Source organism: Antechinus flavipes, chromosome 1 (assembly GCF_016432865.1).
Source record: "Antechinus flavipes isolate AdamAnt ecotype Samford, QLD, Australia chromosome 1, AdamAnt_v2, whole genome shotgun sequence".
NCBI lineage: Eukaryota > Metazoa > Chordata > Mammalia > Dasyuromorphia > Dasyuridae > Antechinus > Antechinus flavipes.
The window spans coordinates 119,613,601-119,640,385 of record NC_067398.1 but is presented as its reverse complement, the minus strand read 5'-3'; the positions used below and the strand labels follow the sequence as shown (position 1 = coordinate 119,640,385).

Genomic DNA, 26,785 nt, shown 5'->3' with positions numbered 1-26,785 from the left:
ATGTGAAGTCAAAGAAGGCAAAAGAATTTGATTTGTTGGTATATATTTTGTTTAATGAAAAATGTTTCTGTACTAGGTCCATGAGTCTCTTTCTTCATTTATTTATTCACAGAAGCATAGAATTTTAGCTGAAAGGATTTTGAGGTCATCTAATCTAATGTCTCTTCTAAGAAGGGAATCTCTTCTATAAGAGATCCACTTTTTTCTTCATGTGTATCACATTCTTGACATCCAGCCTCCTGCAATGTTCTCCCAAACTCACTTACGTCATTTACGTAACTTACCTTCCTTTAAGACTTTCATGTCAAACTCATTTATGCCATTAGGACAACTTATCTTCCCTAAAGACTTTTGTGCTAAGTGCTAGCTTCTACAATATACTTTTTCTGATTCCTCCAATGAATACCATTCTATTACTGAGTAATCCTTTTGCATTTATAGTATTTGCTCAATGCTCTTCTTCTTTTTTGGTCTCAACACTCTTTCTCTCCTTGTCTTACCTCCCTGAATAATGCTGAGAATTGAAACATCTGTGAATGCAACATTTATCTTGGTTTCAGACTTGAATTACAAGTGTCTAGCACTGAACTTGGTAGATACTTGCCAATTCGAAATTAATTAAGAAATCATATTGTTATCATATTAGCAGATGAGCCAATGTTAACTGGCTTTTTCTTATACTGAGATCTTATACTCTTCTTTTTCATATTGATCCCAAATCTGCCTGCCCATAATTTTTTACTTTTGATCCTATCTTATTTTCTAAAGGAAAACAGACCAAATTCAATATACTTTTCTATGTGATACCTCTTTAAAAACCAACCAAACTAATTATCATGTATGGAAAGAATAATGAATTAGTGATTAGGAAACCTAATTTTTTAAAGTAAACTCTGCCACTTTTTAAGTCCGTTAACTATTTACAAAGGGAAAATTCTTTCAGCTACAATTCCTAGCCCTTTAGGCTTTATGCATGTTGCATAACATATTTCCAGACTCTACACTATCCTAATTTTCTTCTTCTAGATCAGAGAGTCTTAATATAGAGTCCAAGAATTTTTTAAAAATATATTTGGGACAGCTAAGTGGTACAGTGGATAGGAGTACTGGGCTTGGAGTCAGGAAGATTTGAGTTCAAATCCGGCCTTGGGCACTTATTAGTTGTGTAACCTTGGATAAGTTCTTTACTACTGATTACCTAATTTTTTTGATGATTATTTCAGTAAAATTAAAATATATTTAATAACATATTCTTTTATAATCCCATATGTTTTGTTTTTATGCATTTAAAAATATTATTCTGAGGAGTCCTATTAGCTTTACCAGACTTCTAGATGTGTAATGACTTTAAAAAGGTCAAGAAGCCCTGTTAAAGACACTATACAGTATGTTAATGCCCTACTTAGAAGTTAGATCACCAGGCTAATGATACTTCAAGATGTGATCCAAATAACAAAGACTATGCCTTATGAGGTTAAGTAATCTAGATCTACTTACTAGTCCATATGAAAAATCTCCAATAATTGAAAATAGCTATCATGTGCTCTTCTGATCCTTTCTTCTCTACACTAAGTATCCCAAGCTCCTTTAGTTACTTCCTATTTTGCATGATTTTTAATTTTCCCATAATTTTAGTTACTCTCTTCTGACAACTTTTCAACTTGTCAATGGTTTTTCTAAATTGTGTAATCTAAATTGTACCAAAGGGTCCATAGGGTTGGAAAGGAGCAGAGCCGAATATATCTACAACTTTCTGAGCATTGTGTTTTTTTCAATATAGCCTAAAATCCCATGAGATTTTTTGGTTGAGTATACTATTGAGTCATAATGAACTTAGAATACCACACAGTTTTCAGATTTTTTTAAAATGTGAATTTTGTTAGCATATTGAATTTAACCAAACACATCTACACCATCCTGTAATTGTGGTCAATTAAAATATAAGAATCTTACATTGACCTCTATGGAATGTCATCTTATTGTATTCAGTTCATAAATCCAATGTGCTGATCTCCTTTTAGATTTTTACCTCTATTGTTCAATATATTAGCTATGTTTCTTAATATTTTGGTTCTTTGTTAAATTTGATAAGCATTTATTTGTGCTTTCATTTAAGTTACTGATAGAAACTCTCAAACAGAAGAATAGGGGGTCAAAGATGGACCTTTTAGTAAATACAGAAATTGTACTTCTAGCCTGGTTTCATTGAAATAAACTTATTAAACAATAATCTTTGTGCTTAGTTATTTGACCAGATTGGAAGCTACCTTACCTTATAATTCTCTATCTCATCTTTCCCCATCTTATCCATTAAGATTTAATGAGTGATTTTGTAAATGCATGCCAGAAATCCAAGTGTGCTATCTTTATAGTAATGCCCCTAATCTTCACAATTAAAAAATATTTCATTGAAAAACAGCTAGATGGCATAGAGAATAGACTACCAGATCTGGATTTAGGAAGATCTGAATTCAAATATAGCCTTAGATGCTCATTAGCTGTGTGACTCTGGTTAAAATATTTAAGCTTCTGTTTGTCTAAGTTTTATCAACTATAAAATGATTTAATAATAGTACTTATATCTTAAGAGTTATTGCGAAGATTTAATGAGATAATATTTATAAAATATAAACCTCCCCTACTTAGCTCAGGGGAAAGAATAAGATCATGGCCCAATGAGGGTAAAAACAATCGCTCAGATGTTTCAATGAGAATTCATTTGGGCCAATGAAAAAATTGAAAGTTATTTATCATACTTTTTTCCCTGAACTACTATACCGGAGGAAGTGGCTCATCCACATAGACCCATTCTTCTGATCCTGGTTTGACTGGTGGTGGTCCTGGAGGTGGAGGAGGTGGGCTTACTTCTTCAACAGGTGATTTCTTTCCCAGACCTTTCTTATCTGCTCCTTTTCCTTTAGGTGAAACTTATATTGGTTCATAAGGAAAATATCCACAAGTTAGATTTTGAAGCTTAACAGATTTTTGATTGTTACATATTACAGGGGTACATTAACTCTTTTCCCTACTTGGGTAGCTTTGCAAATAAATACTACCTTCATATTATTTATCATACTTTAAAAAAACACCTTCCCTAATGCCACTAATGAGAATAATTTTAATTTTGTTTTTCTACATTAGGACATGAATTGTTATTAATTTATGACAATGGACATATGACTCTTTTTCAAATCTAGAGAAAAACACTGTTTCAAATGCTCTGTAATAATAATTTACCAAATTCAATTTTCTCTCTTGCACAGGCGAAAAGGTAAAGTCCAGAATTCATGGTACAGTAGAAAGAAAAACTTGGCCTTACTAGTTTTTATTTGTATTAAGTCGTTCAAGTTGCTTAATTTCACCAGAACTCAGTTTCCTCAACTATAAAAGTCCCTCTCAACTTAAAAGCTAAAAGTCTATAAAATTTGCTTTAGACACCTTTTGGTAGATTGTGGAGTTTAAGGATGGAGACGAACATTTCTTTTCCTTGGAGGGGCAGATCTGATGAAATCAATGGAAAAATTGAAAAGCATGTACTTCTAAAAGCACTTATTAGGTCAGCCTCTTTATATGAATAATGCCCCAGCTGTAATGAAGAGGTTTAAAGAACACCCAAATGTTGGCATGATATAAAACTACACCCAAGAATGAGATAATAGCCTAAAATTAAGTTTTGTTGGGCCATTAATCCTTAGATCCAAGGGGAAAGACACTCTTCTTTACTATTTTTATAATTCCTATCCTCTCCAAGAATACAAAACTAGAACTCTCCTATAAGGCTTTAGGATAAGGACTTCCGATAGTCTAAAAGAATTCATATATTTAGTTCTATTTAGTAGAAAATTCATGCAAATAGGATCGAGATACTATATTTATAAAATTATCAAAATAATAAACTGCAGATTAATTCTTTTTTTGCCACTTATATGTAAAATATTATTTAGATCACACAAAAGAAGTCCTTTGCATGTTCCCTTTGCAAATAATAAAAATGTAGACTGCCAAGAGAATAATTTCTCACATGATGGCTTGAACGTCAAATTCTTCTTAATGTTTTGGTCTTAAAAGATTGTTATTGCTCAGTGGAGTTCAATGGTAGCAAGAAAACCAATCAAATCTTTGTTCTGACTGAAAGATAAAACAATTTTTTGTGCCTCATTTGGTTAATTAAATTTGTTGGGACCTTTTTCTTTTTAAGTTGTTATTGTTTCTTTTAGAATCTCTCCTCTATTCTTTAAGTTCTTCTTAATTCCTACTTGAACTATAACCATTTTAGGGTAAGATTTAAAAAAAAAACTATTTTAGTATATCATTACTGTGTTGAGTAATGAATTGAATAATTCAGAAACAATTATGGAACTCCATGAGAATACTTTGCATATTTGGGACTTTAATATTTTTCTGAAACTATAAGTCAAAATGTAGAAGGAAAAATAGTGAAAAGTCAAGGGGTGGAAGCAAATTCAGTTCTTCATACATGGAAAGACAGTTACCTGAGCCTAGAAGCTAAAGACATTTTTGTGGAAGATTTTTTTGCACCTGAAATTAAATAATCAGAATACATTTTATCCCAAAATTTAAAATGAAGACTTCTCTTTTAATATATTTGCACTTTTGTGTAAGGTAAAGTCTGCATGATCTTTGACTTAGTTAATTTCTAGAGAAGCAGGTATGTTTGCATATATTATTTGATTAGCATATAAAATCTATGAAAGTTTCTTCAAGTATTGGCAAATAAAAGCAGATGTGGAATAGACATAGAATGTAAAGCATGACAAATATAATTTTCTCACACATATAATAGAGTTTTGGCAAAGTGAAAACATTTCAACTATGCTACCATAAGGGAAGATCAGTGCAAAAAGTCTTCCAACTGATTATGGAATTCTCAACAGCAAAGTCACTCTGAATGACAATAAAACATATTTATAAATGGTCTCAATTTCCCTTACTAAGGAAAAACAGAAAACTACTTGGTTAATAGATTTAGATCATCAGAACTGTTGTTTGTCCTTCATTCTCAAAGAGGACCATGATATTAGGGAAGTGATAGCATGACATGCAAGTGAATTGGACTTAAGTGAGAGAAGGCTGTGCAATGTCATTCACCTTACTTTCCTTTCCAGAGCCATCTGGGAAGACATGGATCAAGATGACTAAAGATGGCTTTGGATGAAATGGGAGACATTGGCCTTTTTAAGCTAAAGTCTTTAATAAGTATCAGTTTGTCTGAGGGTGCACACATTCAATGATGGAGGCTAAATAGTAATTGAGGCGAAGAATCTCCTTTGTCACCTAGCCAAAAATAAATCCAATAAATAAATAAATAAATAAATAAATAGAGTGATGGGGAAGATCTTCTTGGTTTCTGGCAAAAGCAGAAATGATTGCTATTTACATTCAAAATGAGTTGATTTGAACTTAAACAATGACCAAATGGAGCTTGGTCCAGGACCTAAATCCTAAAGAAAATTCTAAAGAAAGAGTAAGTCAAAAAGCAATTCACAGAAACAATACTTTTATTAAAGAAAATGACCACATAGAGTCAATATTCCAAAAATTTTCACATATACCAAATCAGTACTTAGGAGAAAATTTAGCTCTCTAAATGCATACATTAATAAAAGAAAGAAAAAAACAGATGAATTGAGTATGCAACTGAAAATTTGAAAAAAACAAAATTAAAAATCTCCAATAAAAAATCAAAATGGAAATCCTGAAAATCAAAGGAAATATGAATAAAATTGAAAATTAAAAAAAAAAACTAAATTTATAAATAAAACAAGGAGTTTATTTTATGAAAAAAATCAATAAAATACATAAAGATTTTTAAAAAGAAAGAAGAAAACCAAATTACAAATATCAAAAACAAAAAGGGAAAGTATACCCAATGAAGATGACACTAAAGCAATTCTTAAGAGTTATTTTGCTCAATTATATGACAGTAAAATTGACAACATAAGTGAAAAGGATTAATATTTACAAAAATGTAAACTGCTCAGATAACAGAAATAGATTACTTAAATAACCTTATCTTAAGAAAAGAAATTGAACAAACCATCAATAATCTCCCTTAGGGAAAAAAAAAACACACAAATTCAGAATCAGAAGAATTTAGAGATGAATTCTCCCAAACATTTAAGGAACAATTAATTCCAATACCAAACTTATTTGAAAAAAAATATTAAACCACTACCCAATTCTTTTTATGACACAAATATAGTTTTGATACTTAAACCAGGAAGAACTAAAACAGAGAAAGAAAACTATAGCTCTGCTTCATTAATGAATATTTTTGCAAAAATTTAAATGAAATACTAATAACAAGATGATAGCAATATGTAACAAAGATCATACACTATGATTAGGTGTGATTCTACCAGGAATTCAGGATTGGTTCAATATTTTAAAAATTACAAGCATAATTGACTATATCATACCAAAAACAAAATCACATTTGACAACATATAATACACATCACACATAAAACACCAAAAAGCCTAGGAATAAATGAAGCCTTTCTTAAAATGATAAGTAGTACATTGGGAAGCATTTTTAATGGGGATAAACTTGAAACTTCCTGGAGGTGGAACAAGGATATCCATTTTAACCATTATTGTTTAATATTGTACTAGAAATACTAGTTATAACAATAAGAAGAGACAAAGAAATTGAAGAATAGATAATGATGAAACAAAACTATCACTCTTTGTAGATGATATGATGGTATATGTAGAGAATTCCACAGAATCAACTAAAAATGACTTTAGCAAAGTTGTAAGATTTAAAATAAACTCACATAAATGATCAGTATTTATATACACTATAAAAAAACTAATTAATAAAAGGTAGGAAGAGACATTTCTTTTAAAATAACTGAAGACAATGTAGACTAATTGGGAGTCTACCTTCCAGAGAACTATTTGACAAAACACTTCACACACACAAAAAGACAGAGCTAAACAATCAAAGAAATATTAATTAGTCATCGGTAGAGTGAGTAAATATAATAAAAAGAACAGTTCTATCTAATTTACTTATTTTGTGTCATACCAACTGAAATACCAGAGAACTATTTTATAAAGCTAGAAAAAATAATAACAGAATTCATCTGGAAGAACAAAAGGTTAAGAACATCAAGAGAATCAATTTTTTAAAATGTCAGTCAATAAAGGTGTCCTAATAGCATCAGATTATAAAGTATATTAAAGTGGTAATCCTCAAAACAATCTAATATTGCCTAGGAAATATAATGGTTGATCAGTGAAATATATTAGGTATATAATACAAAATAATGAGTGATGATAGTAATCTAGTATTTCACAAACTCAAAGATCTAAACTTTAGGGGCAAGTAGCCACCATTTGACAACAATTACTGGCAAAACTAGAAAACAACATGGCAGGAATTATATATAGACCAGTTCTCTAACTGAATACCAAGATAGGATCAAATTTAATAAATTATTTATACATAAAGGATGATATCATGAATTAGGTACCAATGTACCATTAGGTACATGGAAAAATGTACCTGTCAGATCTAAGGGGAAAGTTTGTGACCAAAAAAGGGTCAGAAAACATCACAGAAAATAAAATAATTTTGCTTACATGAATTTAAAAAAAATCTTCAAACAAAACTAGTACAGTCAAAGTTAGAAGGAAAACAAGAAACTAAGAAAAAATCTTTATAATAAGCTTTACTTTGCATAAAATTTTTATTTCATAAATATATGAAACTGGCTCAAATTTATAAAAAAAGAGCCATATCTAATTCATAAGTGCTCAATAATAATAAAAGGTAGTTTTTTATAAGATATCAAAGACATTAACAGTCATGAGAAAAATGCTTTTCATCATAACTGGTTAGATAAATGCATAACTTAGATACCATCTTACCCATATCAAAATGGTTAACATGACAAAAAAGCAAGATAACATATGATGAAGGAAATATGGTAAAAGTGAAGTTGTTGACATTGTGAATTAGTCTAATCATTCTGGAGAACAATTTGAAATTACACCCAAAAAACAATAAATCCACACATAATCTTTGACGCAGTGATCATCAGGTATGCATCCCAAAAAGAACAAAGAAAAGGGAAAAGGATCTTTTTGTACAAAAACATTTATAGTAGCTCTTTGTGGAAATTTGATAGATGACCATTAATTGATAAATGGCTGAACAAGTAAGTTGTGGCATATGATTGTTATAGAATATTATCATGAGAAATGATGAGTAGTACGGTTTCAGAAAATAATATAAAGTGCAGGGAACAATCAGGAGTATACTGTATACAATAAGAATAATATTGTAATGAGTAACTGTGAAATGTAGCTACCCAGATCAAGACAGTGATCTAAGAAAATTCTAAAAGACTGATTATAAGAGAGAGCTGTTAAAACTCTGAATGCTGATTGAAGCACACTTTTTCATTTTCTTACTTTATCTGTTTTTTTTTTAATGATGCTTTCTTTCACAACATGACTAAAATATAGAAATATGTTTTGTATGACTTCACATGTATGATCAATATCAAATTACTTGCCTTCTCAAGGAGTTTGAAGTGGTGGAAAGAAGAAGATAATTTAAAGTTCAATTTTTTATAAAATATTAAAAATATTTTTGCATGAAATTCAGAAATATTTAATGAAATAATTATATATAAATAACATAATATTAATGTTATGTTTATTTTGATAACATATGATAATTTTGACCACACAATATTAATATGAACAGTTTATTCTCATTTTTATTTTTAAAGTCTGAAAAATGTTATTCCTTTTCTAGCATTTTTAGTTGCAAGCCCAATTCATTGACCTTCTCTTTCTCTATTTTATACAAATAGGCCTCTAGAGATATGAGATTTCCCCTTATTACCGCTTTGGCTGCATCCCATACATTTTGGTATGATGTCTCATTATTATCGTTTTCTTGGATGAAGTTATTAATTATGTCTATAATTTGCTGTTTCACCCAATCATTCTTTAGTATGAGATTATTTAGTTTCCAATTATTTTTTGGTCTACTTTCCCCTGGCTTTTTATTGAATGTAATTCTGAAAAATGTTATTGCAATGAGAAAAAATAAAAAATTAATGAAATTATTTAAAAAAACCCCAACATAAAACAACATAGCTTTAAAAGTGTTTACCTAATAGATTGTGTCTTATATCAATGTTAAGGTCATGTAAGATTCATAGATAGTTGAAAATACAAAGATAACTTTGTTTAATGGTTCTTTGATTATGAATATTGAGGAAGCCCTAAAATGGTGAGAAATATACAGTAATGATATTCATTACAAACACATTAGAAAATTTAAATTGAAGAGGGATCCTATGGTAGTAAGGAGGCTATTCAAATATCTCTCTTTATAGCTGTAGAGTATCAAGACTCAAAACATTTTATAAGTTTCCTCAACGTGACCTAAAAGCTTCAAAGGAAATCTGTGTCTAAATCCATACAGAGGAAAATACAACAACAAAAAATCAACAAAGAGATATCTGTGAATCCATCTTTGTTACATGTGCGTATATCTGTTTGCAGGTATACGTTATGTATACATTACACACACACACACACACACACACACACACACACGACTTGTTTTTCATATGTACATATGTTGTACCTCACCTTTTAACTAAAAAAAGATTGTGCCTCATTATCACTTTCTCTTGGACTGAGATTGGTCATTGTAAGTAAGTACTTATAAGGAATTTAATTTCTTTTTTTCTCTTCTTCAGCAGTTAAAAACTTACCTTTCAATCTTGTTTTATATTGTTTGTTTACTAAACCCTTTCTCCAGAGACAATGCAAAAAAGGCAAATGATAATCCAGATCCTCTCTAAATTGTCACAAATTTCAAAAGAGGTTTCTTCATAACTGTAGAGTAATTGGGTACATGACATAGTTTCTTGAATACATCTTTCAACCTGGTGTACTCTTCTGTGGATTCCTAGCATCCAGAAGCGTGCATTCAAATCTCACTTCTTACATTTATTTTGGAACTAATTATCTTGTGGGATTTATGGAAATCAGTCTGGGCACACATTATGTATATAATTCATGGCACAATTGTAAATTAAGAAGATGCTCTTCTCCTCTATCCCCTTTGTAAATGGACCCCTTTCTAGTATTTGGTAAATCCAAGGTAACAAAACACAAGAAAGTGGAAATACTTATTTAATACAAAAGTTGTTAGGAAAATTAGCTAGTAGTATGGCAAAGATGGGATTAGAACCAAGATTTCATAACCTCCATTATATTATAAAATTTTTATAGCCATAGTAATATGATTTATTTTTAAACTATAGCTTCATATTTTATGAATTTAAAAATACAATTCTGAGAAGGGTTCCATAAGCTTTACCAGACTACAAAAAGAGTATGATTAAAAAAAAGTTAAAGACATTCTTGGGATTAGTTTTATATTCATAACATAAAAATTTCTAGTAAAGGGGAAATCAAACATCAGCATTTGAGAACACATTAAAATAATTTTGTAAAGCTATAACTATACTTCAAAGTTATTGTGACAATAATTTCAATATAGTAGAAAACATTATGCATCTTAAATCTTGCTTTGAAAAACAAGCCTGATTCTTTTGAAAACATATTTCCTTTGATTACGCATATTTGTTGTAAGAGTTTTCCCCTCTTCTCAACGGAATAAAAGAGGTAGAGAAAAAGGTTGACTGGTAATAGAAAAAAATATTAATGTATATTTGAGAAGTGGGTTGAGAGAAGTTAATCCTGATGCTAAACTTTTTCTCAATCTGCCTATTATTCATAACTTCACAGGAAATATACACAATGCACACTAACACTATTTATTCTATTATTAGTAGAAGCAGTATTCTACATTAGCCAAAAATTTTTAACTAAGTTTAACTGCTGTACCTTTGCCTTTGGGAGAAGTATCATCTTTCTTTCCTTTTCCTTCTTTAGGAGGAGACTCTCTTTTACCAGCTTCTAGACAAAATCCAATACATAGATATATCATTGATGAGTCTTTAAAAATATCCTGTGATATTATCAAGCATTTAATTTTATTGTGAACCTGTTATATGGTGATGCTGGTAAATGATGACAGATGAAAAAATCATTTAAATTCCAGTTGAACTCTGAAATTTTGTTTTTTTGTCTGATTGTAGAACCAGGCTTTTGGTGGATAAGATTACATTAGCTGAAACAATATGAATTATTTCAAATTAAGTTTTAGTTTCCCTTGAATCCATTCCAGGGTAAAAGATCCCTATGCTATCACTGAGAGTTGAACCTATAGTATGAATGATAACCATGTCATTTGAGTAAATGTAACTCCATGTCGAAGGAAATAGATTTGTTATTTATCTAATGGCACCAATTTTTCCATTTTATTTTCATTGTCTAAATAACCTTGTGATGACATCAAAGGCTTGAATGTAGTTCAGTAGGAAAAATCAACAAACAATAAAAAGGAAGAATAAGTTAAATTTGATGTTTTTTTAGGAGGCCCTAAATATTTAGTTCCTTCCCCCAAAAATCTACCATCTTTATTAATGAAGAATTTGACTAATTCCCCAAAAAGCCATGCACTTTAATTCATATTTTAGTTAGGAAATGAAACATTGAGTCCTGTCATAAAATTCTTCTTCTTTAAGGTACTTTAAGTTAAGCAACTTACCCAGGCTCAGATAACTATAAAGTGTTAGATGTCTGAGGGCAGATTTGAACTCATGTTCTTCTGATTCCAGGATAGAGGCTCTACCCACTGTACTATCTAGTTGCCCTGGTTCTAAGATTCTTAGCATGTAGAAGGGCTGGGTGAAAATTATGATTAAGTGATTAGGCAACAATACATAAATACTTAAGGGCCAGATTACAAAGATATTGGGCCAAAGAATAAAGATTTAGATCAGTCTACCTAAAGAATTATTGCTTACTTCTGGAAACTTTATTGTTGCTTATACATGTATTTGTAGGAATCATATGATCACAGATATTATCTTGTCACATGTTCAGGAATTTCAAGGGAGATTTACTCTGTAAGTCAGAATAAATGTTGTGTAGTATACAACTGTCCAAGCTAAAACTCAAACATAAAGATATGTTTTGTGACACACATACAAACACTTAAATTGCTTTAATTATCATGCGTTTCAATAGTTTACCACTTCAAAAAAATTACCAAGTCATTGTGCTCCTGACATCATTTCAGTGAACACAAGGTCATTATGCTTAAAACTTCAGAACAGACTTTGCTTTTTTGGAGGGGCTGAGTTGCCAGAATTCTATTTAGGAATTTCTTCTTTTTTTAAAGTAACTTTTTAGTATTAAAACTTTTTCTGAACTGAAATGACCAAAGTTTATGTTAGATTTGGACTTTAGTGAATACTATTGACATTTTTCATATATATATATATATATATATATATATATGATATCTATATATTTCTTGAGTCAATGATCTAGAAAACAAAATCTTAATATTTATTTCTCTTAGAATTTGAATTCAGTGAGGAAAGAGATCATATTTTTACCTTTATTTATAGTAACAGGCACAGCTAGGTGGTGTAGTGGATGGAATGCTGGCCCTCAAATCAGGGAAGGAGACATCCTCCTGAGTTCAAATCTAATCCAGACACTTACAACCTCTGTGATCCTGGACAAAAATTACTTAATCCTGTTTGCCTCAGTTTCTTTCACCTGTAAAATGAGCTGGAGAAGGATATAGCAAACCATTCCAGTATCTTTGCCTAGACAATCCCATGGATAGTATCAAAATGATAAAACATATAATCCTTAAAAGATGAGTTCCTTAGAAGATATCAAATCTACGATTCATAGCTATAAATGCCTCTACAAAGTAGCTGGGACATAGAAAAAAAGAAAACTAAGCTGTGAATGTGTCATGTGTGAAAGACAAAAAGGAAAGTCCAATAAGATCAATATTGCACAGGAACCTGGGAATGTAAGATCTATGAATCAAAGCAAGGTGGATGTTGCCAAACATGAATGGAAAGGTTATATATTAACATGGTTATATATCAGCAATGGATGGAAATGAGTGATTTTACTTTTTGCATATACTACTGTGGGACAGAATCTCTTAGAAGAAATAGAATAGTTCTTAGAACCAATAAAAAAGCATTATTGGGGAACAATCATAACAAGGAAGGTATGGTATCTATTCATATCCAAGGTAAACCATTCAACAACACAGTTATACAAGTCTATTGGCTAGAGATGTCAATGTTGCTGAGGTCTATGAAGACCTACAATATCTTCTATAAATAATACCAAAACACGAAAAAAGGATGTCACATTCATCATAAATGATTAGAATGAGAAAGTAGGAAACCAAAAGATAATTTTGGTGACAAGCACGTTTGACCTTGGAATAAAAAAAAAAAAACATGAAACAGAAAAGACTAATAAAAGTTTTGTCAAGATCACTTATAGCAAACATTTTTTTCATCAACCTAAAAGGTGACCCTATACATTGTTATCACTAAATGGTCAATATCAAAATCAGATTGATTATATACTTTACTGTAAAAAGTTCAGAAGCTTTTTGCAGTCAGTTAAAACTAGACTGAAAGGTGATTGGAGTGAAACCATGAATTTCTCTTTACAAAATTCAGATTTAAAAAGTTGGGGAAACCATAAGATGATATAGGTATAACTATTCCTTATGAAGTGATAGTGATGAATCCAGGGATTAGATGTGGTAGATAAAATGCCTGAAGAACTATTCACAGAGGTTTGCAATATTGTATTAGAGAGAACAACAAAAAAAATCTCAAAGAAAAAAGATAGAAAAAAGTAAAATGGTTATTTGATTAGATTTTACTAATAGTTGAAGAAAGAAGAAAAGGAAAAAGAGAAATGCAAAATGTAGAATCCCAAAGAATAGGAAAAATGTTTTCTTAATGAAGCAATATAAAGAAATAAATAAAAATAATAGAATGAGAAAGATAAGAGAGCTCTTCAAGAAAATTAGAAATATCAAGGAACTATTTCATGTAAAAATGGGCATCATAAAAAACAAAATGGTAGGGATTTAACAGAAGTAGAAGATTAAGAGGAGTTGACAAGAATACACAGAAGAATTGTACAATATAGATGACTGTTATATAACATATATCTTAACATCCCTGATAACCACAATGCCATGGTTACTGATCTAGTCATACAATCTCAAGAATGAGGTCAAGTGGGGTCTTAGAAAATATTGCTAACAATAAGGCTAGTGGAGATGATATAATTCCAGTTGAGTTATTTAAATTCCTAAAAGACAAAATGATTAAGATATACTCAATATGGCAGTACATTTGGAAAATTCATCTTTACCACTGGATTGGAAAATACCAGTTCATATCTCAAGCCTAAAGAAATACATTTCCAAAAAATATTCAAGTTACTGAACAATTCTGCTCAATTCCCATGTCAGCAAGATTCTTTTCTGCAAAGTAGGCTTCAGCAGTATGTAAACTGAGAATAACCAGAAGTGCAAGCTAAGTTTGTAAAGGCAGGGATACTAGAGATCAGATTCAACATTTGTTGAATTATGAAAAAATCCAGGAAAAAAAAAACATCTACTTCTACTTTATTGATTACTGTATCGCCTTTAACTACATGGATCACAACAAATTCTGACAAGTCCTCAAAGAGATAGAAGACCAGGTCAACCTTTCTAATTCACTCAAGGCACTGCTTTGTAATTCATAGATGGCTCCATTTTTATAGGCAGCTGGATATCCCATTATGGGATCCTTGCTTTCTGCAATTAGGACCTGGACTTTCAGAGGTCAACTTTCTTATATTAGTCTTTCTAAGGACTTGATCTGGGAAGAATTTGTTTGTGTCTGTATCATAAATAAAAAACCCATAAGAAAATCATGGAATATGCTTAACTTTTATGGAGTGCACTGACATAGAATAATATCCTCAATTCAGAATCATAAATATTAATATTGCATATAGTACTAGAAAATTGTTCTTTTTTTTTTTTTTTTAATTAAAAGACATTTAGGACCTGGAAAACAAATGAGTCTCTGAATAGAAGCAATTGTGATTTCAGATGTAACTATTTCTTCTTCTGACTTTACATTTTATCTTTTTATTACTATGCTTCATATATTTGACATCATTAGAGAATGAATATTCCATAAAAGACCATAAATTTTATATGAAAAGGTTATTATTCAGTTATTTTTTAGTCATCTTTTGTTATTTGTTTGTTGTTTTGGGCAATGATACCTGAATGGTATGACATTTCTTTCTCCAGTTCATTTTACCAAAGAGAAAATTGAGGCAAACAGATGTAAGTGACTTACCTAGAGTCACAAGTGAGTGGCTGAGTGAGTGGCTGGATTGGAATTTGGTAAGACAAACCCTCCTGATTACAGTTCTGGCACTTCAACCACTTAGATACCCATGTGGAGAAATATTGTTAATTACTTTTGTGCCTTCCTGGTGCTTATCACAGTTCTTTAATTTAAAAGAATATTTTGCCATTTTGTTTACAATCTGTGATTGCACTGATGTGAAGACCCTCTAGTCCAAAGCAGATACTAACTCAAAACTCAGTAAGTCTTGAAATATTGTCAGAAATTCAGTGAGATTAAACAACTGGCCTATGGTTACACATCTAGTAAATGTCAGAAGTGGGAGTTGAACCTGCCTCTCTTTAAACACATTAGGAATTGATTCATAATAAAGACATTGGTTAAAGGATGAATAAAAGTGGCTTTTTAAATATACTGAAATCTTTAAGCAACAAAAATAATTTTAAAAACCATTTTGGTAGTAATGTTTCTAATGTTTGGGACAAAAAGACCTACCCAAAGTGACTACTACTGAGATCATTCATAGAAAGCAGAATTATTTATTAGAACCTCGAGAAGCGGACCCCATCCTGTTCCATGAGCCAAATTTCACAGCAGGATAGGGCCAGAGCCTTGAAAATGCTGACAGCTTTTATACATTTCAGATAAAGAATCTCCAAAATCCCACTCTCTATATGTTGTGATTGATCACATAATCTACTGTTCCCATAGTTGGTCAGTGGAATGTAGTAGACAAGGTGATATACAGCTTCTTCGCCCATAATCCCTTTGTTGCATAATGGAATGTAGTTCAGACTCTATCTAAATTCACGTAACTCCAGAGCTGAAACTGAGGCCTATAGGCTTGATCTACTTTAGAATCTGTAAGTTCTGGTATTGGCTAAGAAATAGATTAGTGGATCAGTGGAAAAGGTTAGGTTCATAAGACAGAATAGTCAACTATAGCAATCTAGTGTTTGACAAACCCAAAGCCCCTAACTTCTGGGAAAAGAATTCATTATTTGATAAAAACTGCTGGGATAATTGGAAATTAGTATGGCAGAAATTAGGCATGGACCCACACTTAACACCATATACCAAGATAAGATCAAAATGGGTCCATGACCTAGGCATAAAGAACAAGATTATAAATAAATTAGAGGAACATAGGATAGTTTATCTCTCAGACTTGTGGAGGAGAAAGAAATTTGTGACCAAAGATGAACTAGAGACCATTACCGATCACAAAATAGAAAATTTTGATTACATCAAATTAAAAAGCCTTTGTACAAACAAAATTAATGCAAACAAGATTTGAAGGGAAGCAACAAACTGGGAAAACATCTTCACAGTTAAAGGTTCTGATAAAGGCCTCATTTCCAAAATATATAGAGAACTGATTCAAATTTATAAGAAATCAAGCCATTCTCCAATTGATAAATGGTCAAAGGATATGAACAGACAATTTTCAGAGGATGAGATTGAAACTATTACCACTCATATGAAAGAGTGTTCCAAATCATTATTGATCAGAGAAATGCAAATTAAGACAACTCTGAGATACCACTACACACCTGTCAGATTGGCTAAGATGACAGGAAAAAATAATGATGAATGTTGGAGGGGATGCGGGAAAACTGGGACACTGATGCATTGTTGGTGGAGTTGTGAACGAATCCAACCATTCTGGAGAGCAATCTGGAATTATGCCCAAAAAATTATCAAATTGTGCATACCCTTTGATCCAGCAGTGTTTCTATTGGGCTTATATTCCAAAGAGATACTAAAGAAGGGAAAGGGACCTGTATGTGCCAAAATGTTTGTGGCAGCCCTGTTTGTAGTGGCTAGAAACTGGAAAGTGAATGGATGCCCATCAATTGGAGAATGGCTGGGTAAATTGTGGTATATGAATGTTATGGAATATTATTGTTCTGTAAGAAATGACCAGCAGGATGAATACAGAGAGGCTTGGAGAGACTTACATGATCTGATGCTAAGTGAAATGAGCAGAACCAGGAGATCATTATACACTTCAACAACGATATTGTATGAGGATGTATTCTGATGGAAGTGGATTTCTTTGACAAAGAGACCTAACTGAGTTGCAATTGATAAATGACGGACAAAAGCAGCTACACCCAAAGAAAGAACACTGGGAAACGAATGTGAACTATCTGCATTTTTGTTTTTCTTCTCGGGTTATTTATACCTTCTGAATCCAATTCTCCCTGTGCAACAAGAGAACTGTTCGGTTCTGCAAACATATATTGTATCTAGGATATACTGCAACATATCCAACATATAAAGGACTGCTTGCCATCTAGGGGAGGGGGTGGAGAGAGGGAGGGGAAAAAAAATCGGAACAGAAACGAGTGCAAGGGATAATGTTGTAAAAAAAATTACCCTGGCATGGATTCTGTCAATATAAAGTAATTATTAAATAAAAATCAAAAAAAAAAAGAATCTGTAAGTTCTTCACCTTTTCCCACACACTAATATATCACTTCCTATCTTATTAAATATTAAAGATATTGTAATTTTTCTTTCCCTTGATAACTAGTGATGAAAAATATCAGTTATTGTACAAGTTTATAACCCACTGGGGGCATCTAGGTAGCATGATAGATAGAATGTCAGGACTAGAGTCAGAAAGAGTCACCTTCTTGAATTCAAATTCAGCCTCAGGCACTAGCTATGTATCCCTGGGTAAGCCATTTGTCTCTGTTTACTTCAGTTTCCTAGTCTGTAAAAATAATTGCACAAGGAAGTGGTAAACTATTTTAATATCTTCCTAAGAAAACCCAAATATGGAAACATAAAGAATTGAGCATGATTGAAACCATTTATGAACCACATAATATATTGATGCCCACATAAAGTTGTGAAGCACTGCTTACATTTTCATTAAATATTCCCAAATGATTAGGTTGTTGGAATTTTTCTGCCTGCTTTTCATAATTCCTTTGTCCCTTCCCTCAATAAACTGTCACTTCTTGAAATTTTTATTCTGCAGACTTAAGCAAAGTTTTAAAACTGTCCTCTTTTTTTTTTTTTTTTTTTGCTCTGTGCTTTCTCTTGCAATATGGCTAATATGGAAATAAGTTTTGTACAACTTCACATATATAACCCACTTCAAAGAGGGGTGCCTTCTCAAGAAAGATGAATTTTCATAAAATAAATGTTATTTTTAATATGTTATTGACAATTATTTAATCAAATAAATAAAAGCATGTTAATAATGAGAGAAAATTACCAAAAGAATCAAATGGATTCAGTAGAGAGTACTACTAAACATTTAAATAACTTCTATATCAAATAAGCTATTTTCAAAAACAGAGGAAGATGTCTAACTTTTTCTCATGAGAAATATAAAATAATGAATAAAACCAAAGAGAATTATTATTTTTTAAAATTACAGAAAAGGTATACAAAGATAATAAAATTATGCTAAATATAAATTAAGATCACATTAGGCTTATCAGGAATGGAAATGGTTCAGTATTAGAAAAATTTATTAATTTTATTTAGGCTAGGGATAGAAGAGGAGGTTTTAGACCTTTAATTTCACCCATGTAGGTTACTAATGAGGAAAACCTATCTACTAATTCTAATTATCAGCTATTCCTCAATTGAAAATATTACTTTAGATATTACTGATACCACTAAGAAGTACTCAGGTTCACAGAAGCAACAAGGTCAGAGTTTGAGGCTTGAGGTCTTGAGATCTGACTCTGATAATAGCATTCTACTTACTAAGCCAAATGGCCCCTTTATATAGCAATGATAAACATAAGAACTAAGACAAGAATAATGATAAACATAACAAGAACCAAATGATGATATAAATAAATTCAGAAACTTAATAATAAATTATAATGTGGTTTCATGTTTAAACATTTTAAAAAGCGTGGGAACATAAGGTTGTTTTCTTACCATAATTAAAAGCATTTAAGAGCCCAAATAAAATTATTGTGATAACAAAACAATAACACCTTTTAACTGGAACAGATAACTTATTTTTACTTTCATTTTGAAACCTAAAAATGTTAGCTATGGCAATGAGAAAAGATGAATTACAAAAATAACCAAAAAAGACCATATTAATCCTCCCCAAAAGTATTTAGCTCAATAATGCAAAATAGTCTTGAAAGTGCTTCCCCAATAGGTTGTTTTTTATACCAATGTTAAAGTCATATAAGGTTCCTAAATAATTGAAAAGACAGAGATAACTTGTTTCAATGCTTCTCTGATTATCAATATCAATATGAGATCTAAAATAGTGAAATACACACACACACACACACACACACACACACACACACACACACACAAATGGTGTTCATTAAAGACTCATCCAAAAGGTTAAATTGAATTGGACTTTCCATGGCAGTAAGGAAGTTATTCGAATGTCTTTTTGTAGATGAATCAGCTGAGAGCATCAAGACTACAGGGCTTCCTTAGACATGATCCATAAGCAGTCAAAGCAATTTTGTTTTAAGAGTCCACAAGATAAAAAAAAGTCAAAAGCATATGTATATATGTGTTCATATATGCATATGTATGTACTTCATCATATATGTATATATCTGTATAATTTATGCACACATGGCCTCTGTTGACTTTTTATATGAACATCCATAGTTCCAACCTATTTACTAAAAGGAAAGCCTCATTTGTGCCTCATTTATCAGTTTTCTTGGGGCAAAGATTGGCCATTCCAAGTTAAGTACTTTTAAGTAATCTAATTTTTTCTCTTCTTCAGTATTTAAACTCTTATCTTTCAATCTTACTTTTGTATGTTTTGCTTACTAAATGTCTTTTCCAGAGACAATGCAAAAAAAAAAAAAAAAAACCCAAAACCAAAACCAACAAAAATACACACAGTAGCTCAGATCCTTATCTAAATTTTTACAGTTTTCTCCTGTGAACTCCTAGAATCTAGAAGCCTGGTTTCAAATCACAGTTCTGACATCTACTGTGGAAACAGATGCTTTGTGGAATTTGTAGAAATCATTCTCAGCACTTTATAGCCACATATCATATGTGGAATTCACAGCACAATTGAAAGTTATAAAGATGCTTTTCCCTCCTACCCCCTTTGTAAATGAACCCCTTTCTAGTATTTGATAACACAATGGAAACAAAACAAGGTACCAAGTAACAAAACACAATGGGAATATTTATTCAATAAAGAAATTGCTGGGAAAATTGGCTAGCAATATTGAAAAAATAGGATTAGAACCAAGATTTATCTATTCTATTAAAATTTTTAGTATGTATTTCAATATGATTTATTTCTTTGGTAATATTATGTATTTTTATTTTATGACTTTATAAATACACAAGAAGGGTTTCATATGCTTCATCAGATTGCAGAAAGGATCCATGATTTAAAAAAAAAAAAGCTAAGAAGATTCCTGGATTAGGTTTATATTTATTTTATATTAGTGCTACTTAGGAAAAGGGACATCAAATGTGTACCAGCATTTTAGAACACTCTACTAAAAATGGTTTTGTGGAGTTATAGCTGCACTACAAATTTTAATCCTTTTGTTGCAACACTACAAGTATTAAAAACATACATCTTAAATTTTGCTTAATAAGACAGGCCTTATAGATATGAGAATTTATTTCCTTTGATTTTGCATAGTTGATGAAAGGGTTTTCCTCCTTGTTACCCTCTCCCGTTTTTAATTTCATGTTAAGAGAGAGAGAAAAATTAAAAGCTTGTTAAAAAAATAATATATATCTCAGGAATGAGTTGGGAAGAGTTAGCTCTGGTGAACGCTAAAACTTTTTCTCACATCTGCCTACTATTCATAACTGTGTGGGAAATACAATGTTAACTAACACCAAAAATCTATTCACTAACATATTTATAAAATGTAGAACTAATTTAACTAAGTTTAACTGCTGTACCTTTTTCTTTGGGAGAAGTTTCACCTTTCTTTCCTTTTCCTTCTTTAGGAGGAGACTCTCTTTTAACCGCTTCTAGATAAAATTCAATACATAGGTATCACAGATAGGTCTTTAAAATGTCCTGTTATATTTTCAAAACTGTAAATGTCACTTATCATACTGAACCTATTATAATGTTGGTACTGACATACTACTACAATGGCAATGAAAATTAAAAGAAAAAGATTTATGGATATATTGCTCCAGAATTTTGATATACACTTTTGGTGGAGCTGACTACTCTAATTGATGTGATATGAATTCTTTCAAATTAAGTTCTAGATTCCCTTGAATCTATTCTTAATTCAAAAACCTATATGCTGTCATGAAGATCTTAGCATTTATGATAATCAAGTCATTTGAGCAAATGTTACTTACTCTCTATGTAGAAGAAAATATAACTATGTCATTTGTATAATGCCACCTATTTTTTCCATTTTGTTTTGCTTGAATAAATAACCTTGCACTGACACAAAATGCTTGGATATAGTTCAGAAGGAAGAACTACCAAAAAGGAAGAATAAATTTAAAATTGTAATTTGATGTTCTAGTTGTTTAGTTTCTTTTTTTCATAATCTACCATTTCTACTAATCAATAATTTGACAAACACTGGACTACCATGCTACTATCAAAATTTGAACCTAGTAGTTGACAGAAAAACAAAACAAAATAACTGATATTGAGCACTGTTGTACTCAATTAAATTTACTCTCTTAGTAAGTAGAATGGCTAGGTGAAATTATTAATTGTTAAATGATTAGGCATCAACACAAACTTAAAGATCAGATTATAAAGGTATAGGATTTATAGATCAGTCTATCCAAAAAAATTACTGTTTATTTTTGGAAACTTTTTTTGTTGCATGAAAATGTTTGTGCATATGTCTCTTCCCCACAATGACGCCTTTGGAGAGTAACATTTTCATTTTTTTTTTTTTTTTTAAGGATCTGGCCACTAGCCCTATCCTTAATAGAGAGAAAATAAAGACAGGTACACTCACTCTTTGAAGCAATAACAGATTTATTGTTCCTGCAATTCAGAGAATTCAAGAGTACAGTTTTTAAAGGTTGCAAACAAACTTTTAATGCTTTAAGACTGAATTATGTTATAAAGAATGAGAATTACCACTTAGTTTCTGGTTGGCTTAGACAAATGTGTAGGTACTATTGTCTCTGATAAAAGCAAAGAAAGTGTAGGTTGTAAGCTAGCTGTAGCCTCTTGTTTATTTATAGCTTTAGTTACTCTAAACATATTACTTCCAATTATAAGGTTTAAAAAGTTATAATTGCCCTCAATCTATAGCTATGCAACGTTTCTCAATTCCTACCAAGCTAGTAGGAGACGGTAGTTGGAAAGAGAGAAGAAGTTGAGGTCATGCCTATGAGCTTTAACAAATTTGTGCAACAAAAGCTAATTTTTAAAGTTTTGCTGATAGTGACTTTTTATTCCAATACAAATATCCTTACTTTATTGTGAAGAAAGATCATTATTTATCAATAATTGTGGAGTGCTTAAATCCATCAAATGAATATGGTAGTAAAATATATGCATATGTGTATAGTACATACACATGTGTATACATGCATTTATATTATTCTAGAATATATGCATAGAAATCATGTAAATTACCTTGACACACTTTCAGGAATTTCTAAACTCTGAGGCCAAAAATTGTTCAAGTTAAAAGCCAAACCTAAAGAAAGGTTTCGTGACACATGTATAAAACAACCAAACTGCTTTAAAATATCATGCATTTCAGCAACTTAACACTTCAAAAAATTTTGAAGTCATTGTTCTCACCTGACATTTTAGTGAATACCAGGTCACCATGTCTAAGATTTCAGAGGGAATCTGGGTTGAAGAATAGACATATAGGTTGGAGTTTGCTTTTGGGGAGGGGATAAGTTGCCAGTTTCCTATGTAATAAGTTTTTAGTATTAAAACGTTTTTTTCTGAATTGAAAATGATCAGAGTTTGGATTTTAGTGAATACTATGGTTGTGTGTGTGTGTAAGTAAGTGTGTGTGTGTGTCTTTCTCTCTCAAATAGTAGCATTGCACAGACCTGCAGATACAAACTCTCTGTTGTATTTAGTTAGAAGTTTAGCTAACATTTGATAATCTGAGGAGCTTTCTGAGTCCTTCATAAGAATTTGCTTAAATAGTTCTGAAAATTGGGCAACAATCTGTTAGCTGGTGGTTCTAGTGGGCATTGATGTCAGGTAAGATTTCAATCTTGAGCTAGACAGAAGTCCAGGTTTGGAGGAAAATTTGGGAATGACAAAATTATTTAATTATTTAAGGTGTAGATGGAAACATTGCTATGCTTTCTTGAGTTGAAAGAAAAGAATCAAGATGACCCTGATTTACTTGTTTCTAGACTTCAAAGACTTCTGTTTGTTGCCACTGATTCTAAGAAAGGTTTAGAGAGTAAAATTTTCCTTAGGATCATTGTTTATTTGAAATGTTCCATGGATGTCATTCAAGAGACTTATTTCTTTTTGTCTAATACAAATCCAGAAAAATTTCATTTGTCTTTAATGGCATATTGATAAAAGTTTTACTACTCAATCTAAGATAAGGGTCCAATCTAATTTAAAGAACATATTTCAATATTACTAAATTTAAGTCTTTTATTTGAATCTACATAACTATTTTAGGAAAAAACAAAGAATTTATCTCATATATAAATTACAGAAGTGAAAAATAGCTATGTATAATAGGATTTTAGAAGTTATCATGTTAAAAAAATCTAGAATTATATTTGAACAACCTTAACAAATTTGAAAAAAATTGAAAAATTTTGAAAACAAATTTGAAAAAAATCTAGTATTATATTTGAACAATCTTAACAAATTTGAAAAAAATGTCAAAAGGTATTTTTCATATTGAGGAAAGCATAAGGCCAAAACATGTCCACGATCTGTCAAATAGAATAATCTATTCACTTTGAGTCAGTGGGTCAGTGGCTGATTCTAATATAAGGAAGTTAGAGAGCAAATGATTTCTGAATTTAGTTCAGTATTCCAAAGTTCCAAGTGTGACAGAATTGGCCTGAAGACCCAGGCCTCTGTTAGAGAGCATAAACAATCTCAAAATGGGGTATTAAACTAATGTAAAAATAAGACATGCCTTGGTGATTCATTTATGAAATATAGACAAGTCTTTTCAGGGAATTAAAGTCCCTTTCAGTGAAAGAGAGCAATGCCATTGGCCAAGCAATGATTGTCTGCAGTCTAAGTATCCTTTACAAGCCAGTGAAAAAGATCCAGAAGATCCAGAGTGGCTCCAAGCAGAAGCAATATTGTGGGGGAATTTAGCTTCCAGGAAAATTCACCAAGCTAAAGAAGGAGATGATGCCAAAAGTCTACTACTTTTTGGGGGCCATTCCAAAGGATTCTCATGGCCTTCTCTTATTTCTTCCCTTCTCATTGGGAACTGGACCCTTCCTTAAGACTAAATGACTGCTGCATAGAGCCACTTACATTGACCCGTATTGGATCTCTTCCACTGTCTTTTAATTTGAGGTTCAACCTGAATGCAGACAATTGGTTTTTTGTTGTTGTTTATTTTGTTTGTTTTTGTTTGTATGTTTGTTTTTTGATCACTGTTTCATTTCTAATTCACTCAAGGCACTACTTTGTAATTCTTAAAGGAATCACCAGGTGGCTGCATTTTTACACCTAGCTGAATACCCCATTATAAGATCTTGCTTTCCCCTACTAGGATCTGAAATTTCAGAGACCAATTCTCTTATATTAGGCTTTCTAAGAACTTGACCTGGAAAAAGTTTCGTTTATGTCTGTATGATAAATACAAACCCATAGGAAAATTATGGAATATGCTTGACCTTTGCTCAGAATAATACTCCCAATTTGGAATCAATATCAGTACTGCATATGCCACAAGAAAAATAAACTTCAGATTATTGCTCTTTCTTGTCAGTAAAAGATATTCATCACCTAGAAAACAAATGAGACTTTCCACAACTGTGAAAACTGTTCCATTCTTTGATCTACATTTCATTTATTTATTATTTAATGCTTCCTTTACCTAACATCATTGGAAAACGAGTATTCCTGTAAGGCTATAAATTCCATATAGGCATGCTTTATATGCTAATTATCCTTGTACCTACCTGGTGCTTATCACAGTTCTTTAAAATTATGCCATTTTGTTCACAATCTATGATTTCATAGCTGGGAAGACCCTCCCCTTCCTCGTAGATGCTAACTCAATCAATAAGTCTATATTGCCAGAGTTTCAGAGAAATTAAGTAACTGGCTTATGGTTGTACATGTAGTAAATGTCAGAGGTGGGAAATGAACCGCAGAAGAAGCATTCAGTTTATTCCCTTTAAACATATTGGAAATCTATTCATAATAGATAATTGGTTAATGGATGAATAAAAGTAGATTTATAAGTTTATGAAAACTTTTAATCATCAAAAATAATTTTAAAAACTATTTTGGTAGAAATCTTTATAATATATACCAGTTCCCAACCTGATTAAACATTAGACTTAAAATCATGTGACTTTTTTTCTTGATATAGGTCTATAGTAACATCAGTTATTATATCACACTATAACACATTGATGCCCTCCTTAAGTTGTAAAACACTGCTTGAATTTTCATTAAATATCCCCAAATGAATAGATTGTTTGAATTTTTCTGCAATTTATCATCTTTTTGTTTCCTCCCTTTGTAAATGGTCACTTCTTGTACTGGTTGCCCTGTCTGCATTGCAGTTTCTTGTTAACTGCTGTATTTTACATGTAATCCTATGTTAGCAAAGAAGTATCTCCATGCTTAATTGAATAAGAATGAAATGGGCTTTGCTTTGTCCCAGATGGTTGAGGCATGAGAAGCATGGCTTTGGTGAGTGGGCTATTACTGTAATTTATATTTATTTCCAAAGCTAATATGAGACATGAAAAATCAGGATTATAGGTCATTTCAAAAGTCACCTGCAATTTTCCCTTTTCCAACTTTCCCTTTTATCTCCTTTTCAGTCTCCATTCCTTTCTCTGGTTCAGGGGCAGGTGGAGGTGGAGGTTCAGACAAAAGGGCTTCTTCTTTTTTTTTCCTCTCAGCTTCTTCTTCTTCTAATTTCTTTTTAGCTTCAAAAAAGGACAGACAGAAAACATTTTTATTAAGTGGTATAAGAGCACATTATTCAACCTTAAACAACTACAAACATATATGTCAAAGTGAACCGGGGAATCTGCTAATCTGATAGATTGTGGCAATTCCCATGGAGTTGGATATATAGGCTTTGGCTCTGTGGAGAGTCTCATGGACCCTAGATCCTTTCTGATGGATATAGTTTATCAATGGCTTCAAACTAGTCTCCTTATATTTTGGTGACTTGGGACTGTGACAAAGAGAGTTGATAAAAAGCACCCACCCACTTTATGGCTTTATAAGAATCAATAAGAGATTGATTGATTTCAACTTTTCAAAGTCACATTTTGTTGGGACAAAGGCAATGCCAGCTCTGTCTTGGA

General features: G+C 31.4%; 1 protein-coding gene across 9 annotated transcripts in view; it reads right to left on the bottom strand.

Annotated features, from left to right (window-relative positions):
- Nucleotides 1-26,785, bottom strand: part of SPEF2 (sperm flagellar 2) — a 235,389-nt gene that overhangs the window by 91,548 nt on the left and 117,056 nt on the right. For 4 of the 9 annotated variants that reach the window (XM_051989705.1, XM_051989754.1, XM_051989746.1 and 1 more), the window contains 4 exons: nt 26,246-26,398; nt 21,239-21,310; nt 10,908-10,979; nt 2,779-2,927 (listed from right to left, as the gene is read on the bottom strand). In XM_051989705.1, the coding sequence (XP_051845665.1) occupies nt 2,779-2,927; nt 10,908-10,979; nt 21,239-21,310; nt 26,246-26,398 (446 nt within the window). The remainder of the gene's footprint in view (nt 1-2,778; nt 2,928-10,907; nt 10,980-21,238; nt 21,311-26,245; nt 26,399-26,785) is intronic. The other 5 variants (XM_051989718.1, XM_051989773.1, XM_051989711.1 and 2 more) reach the window with 4 other exon arrangements.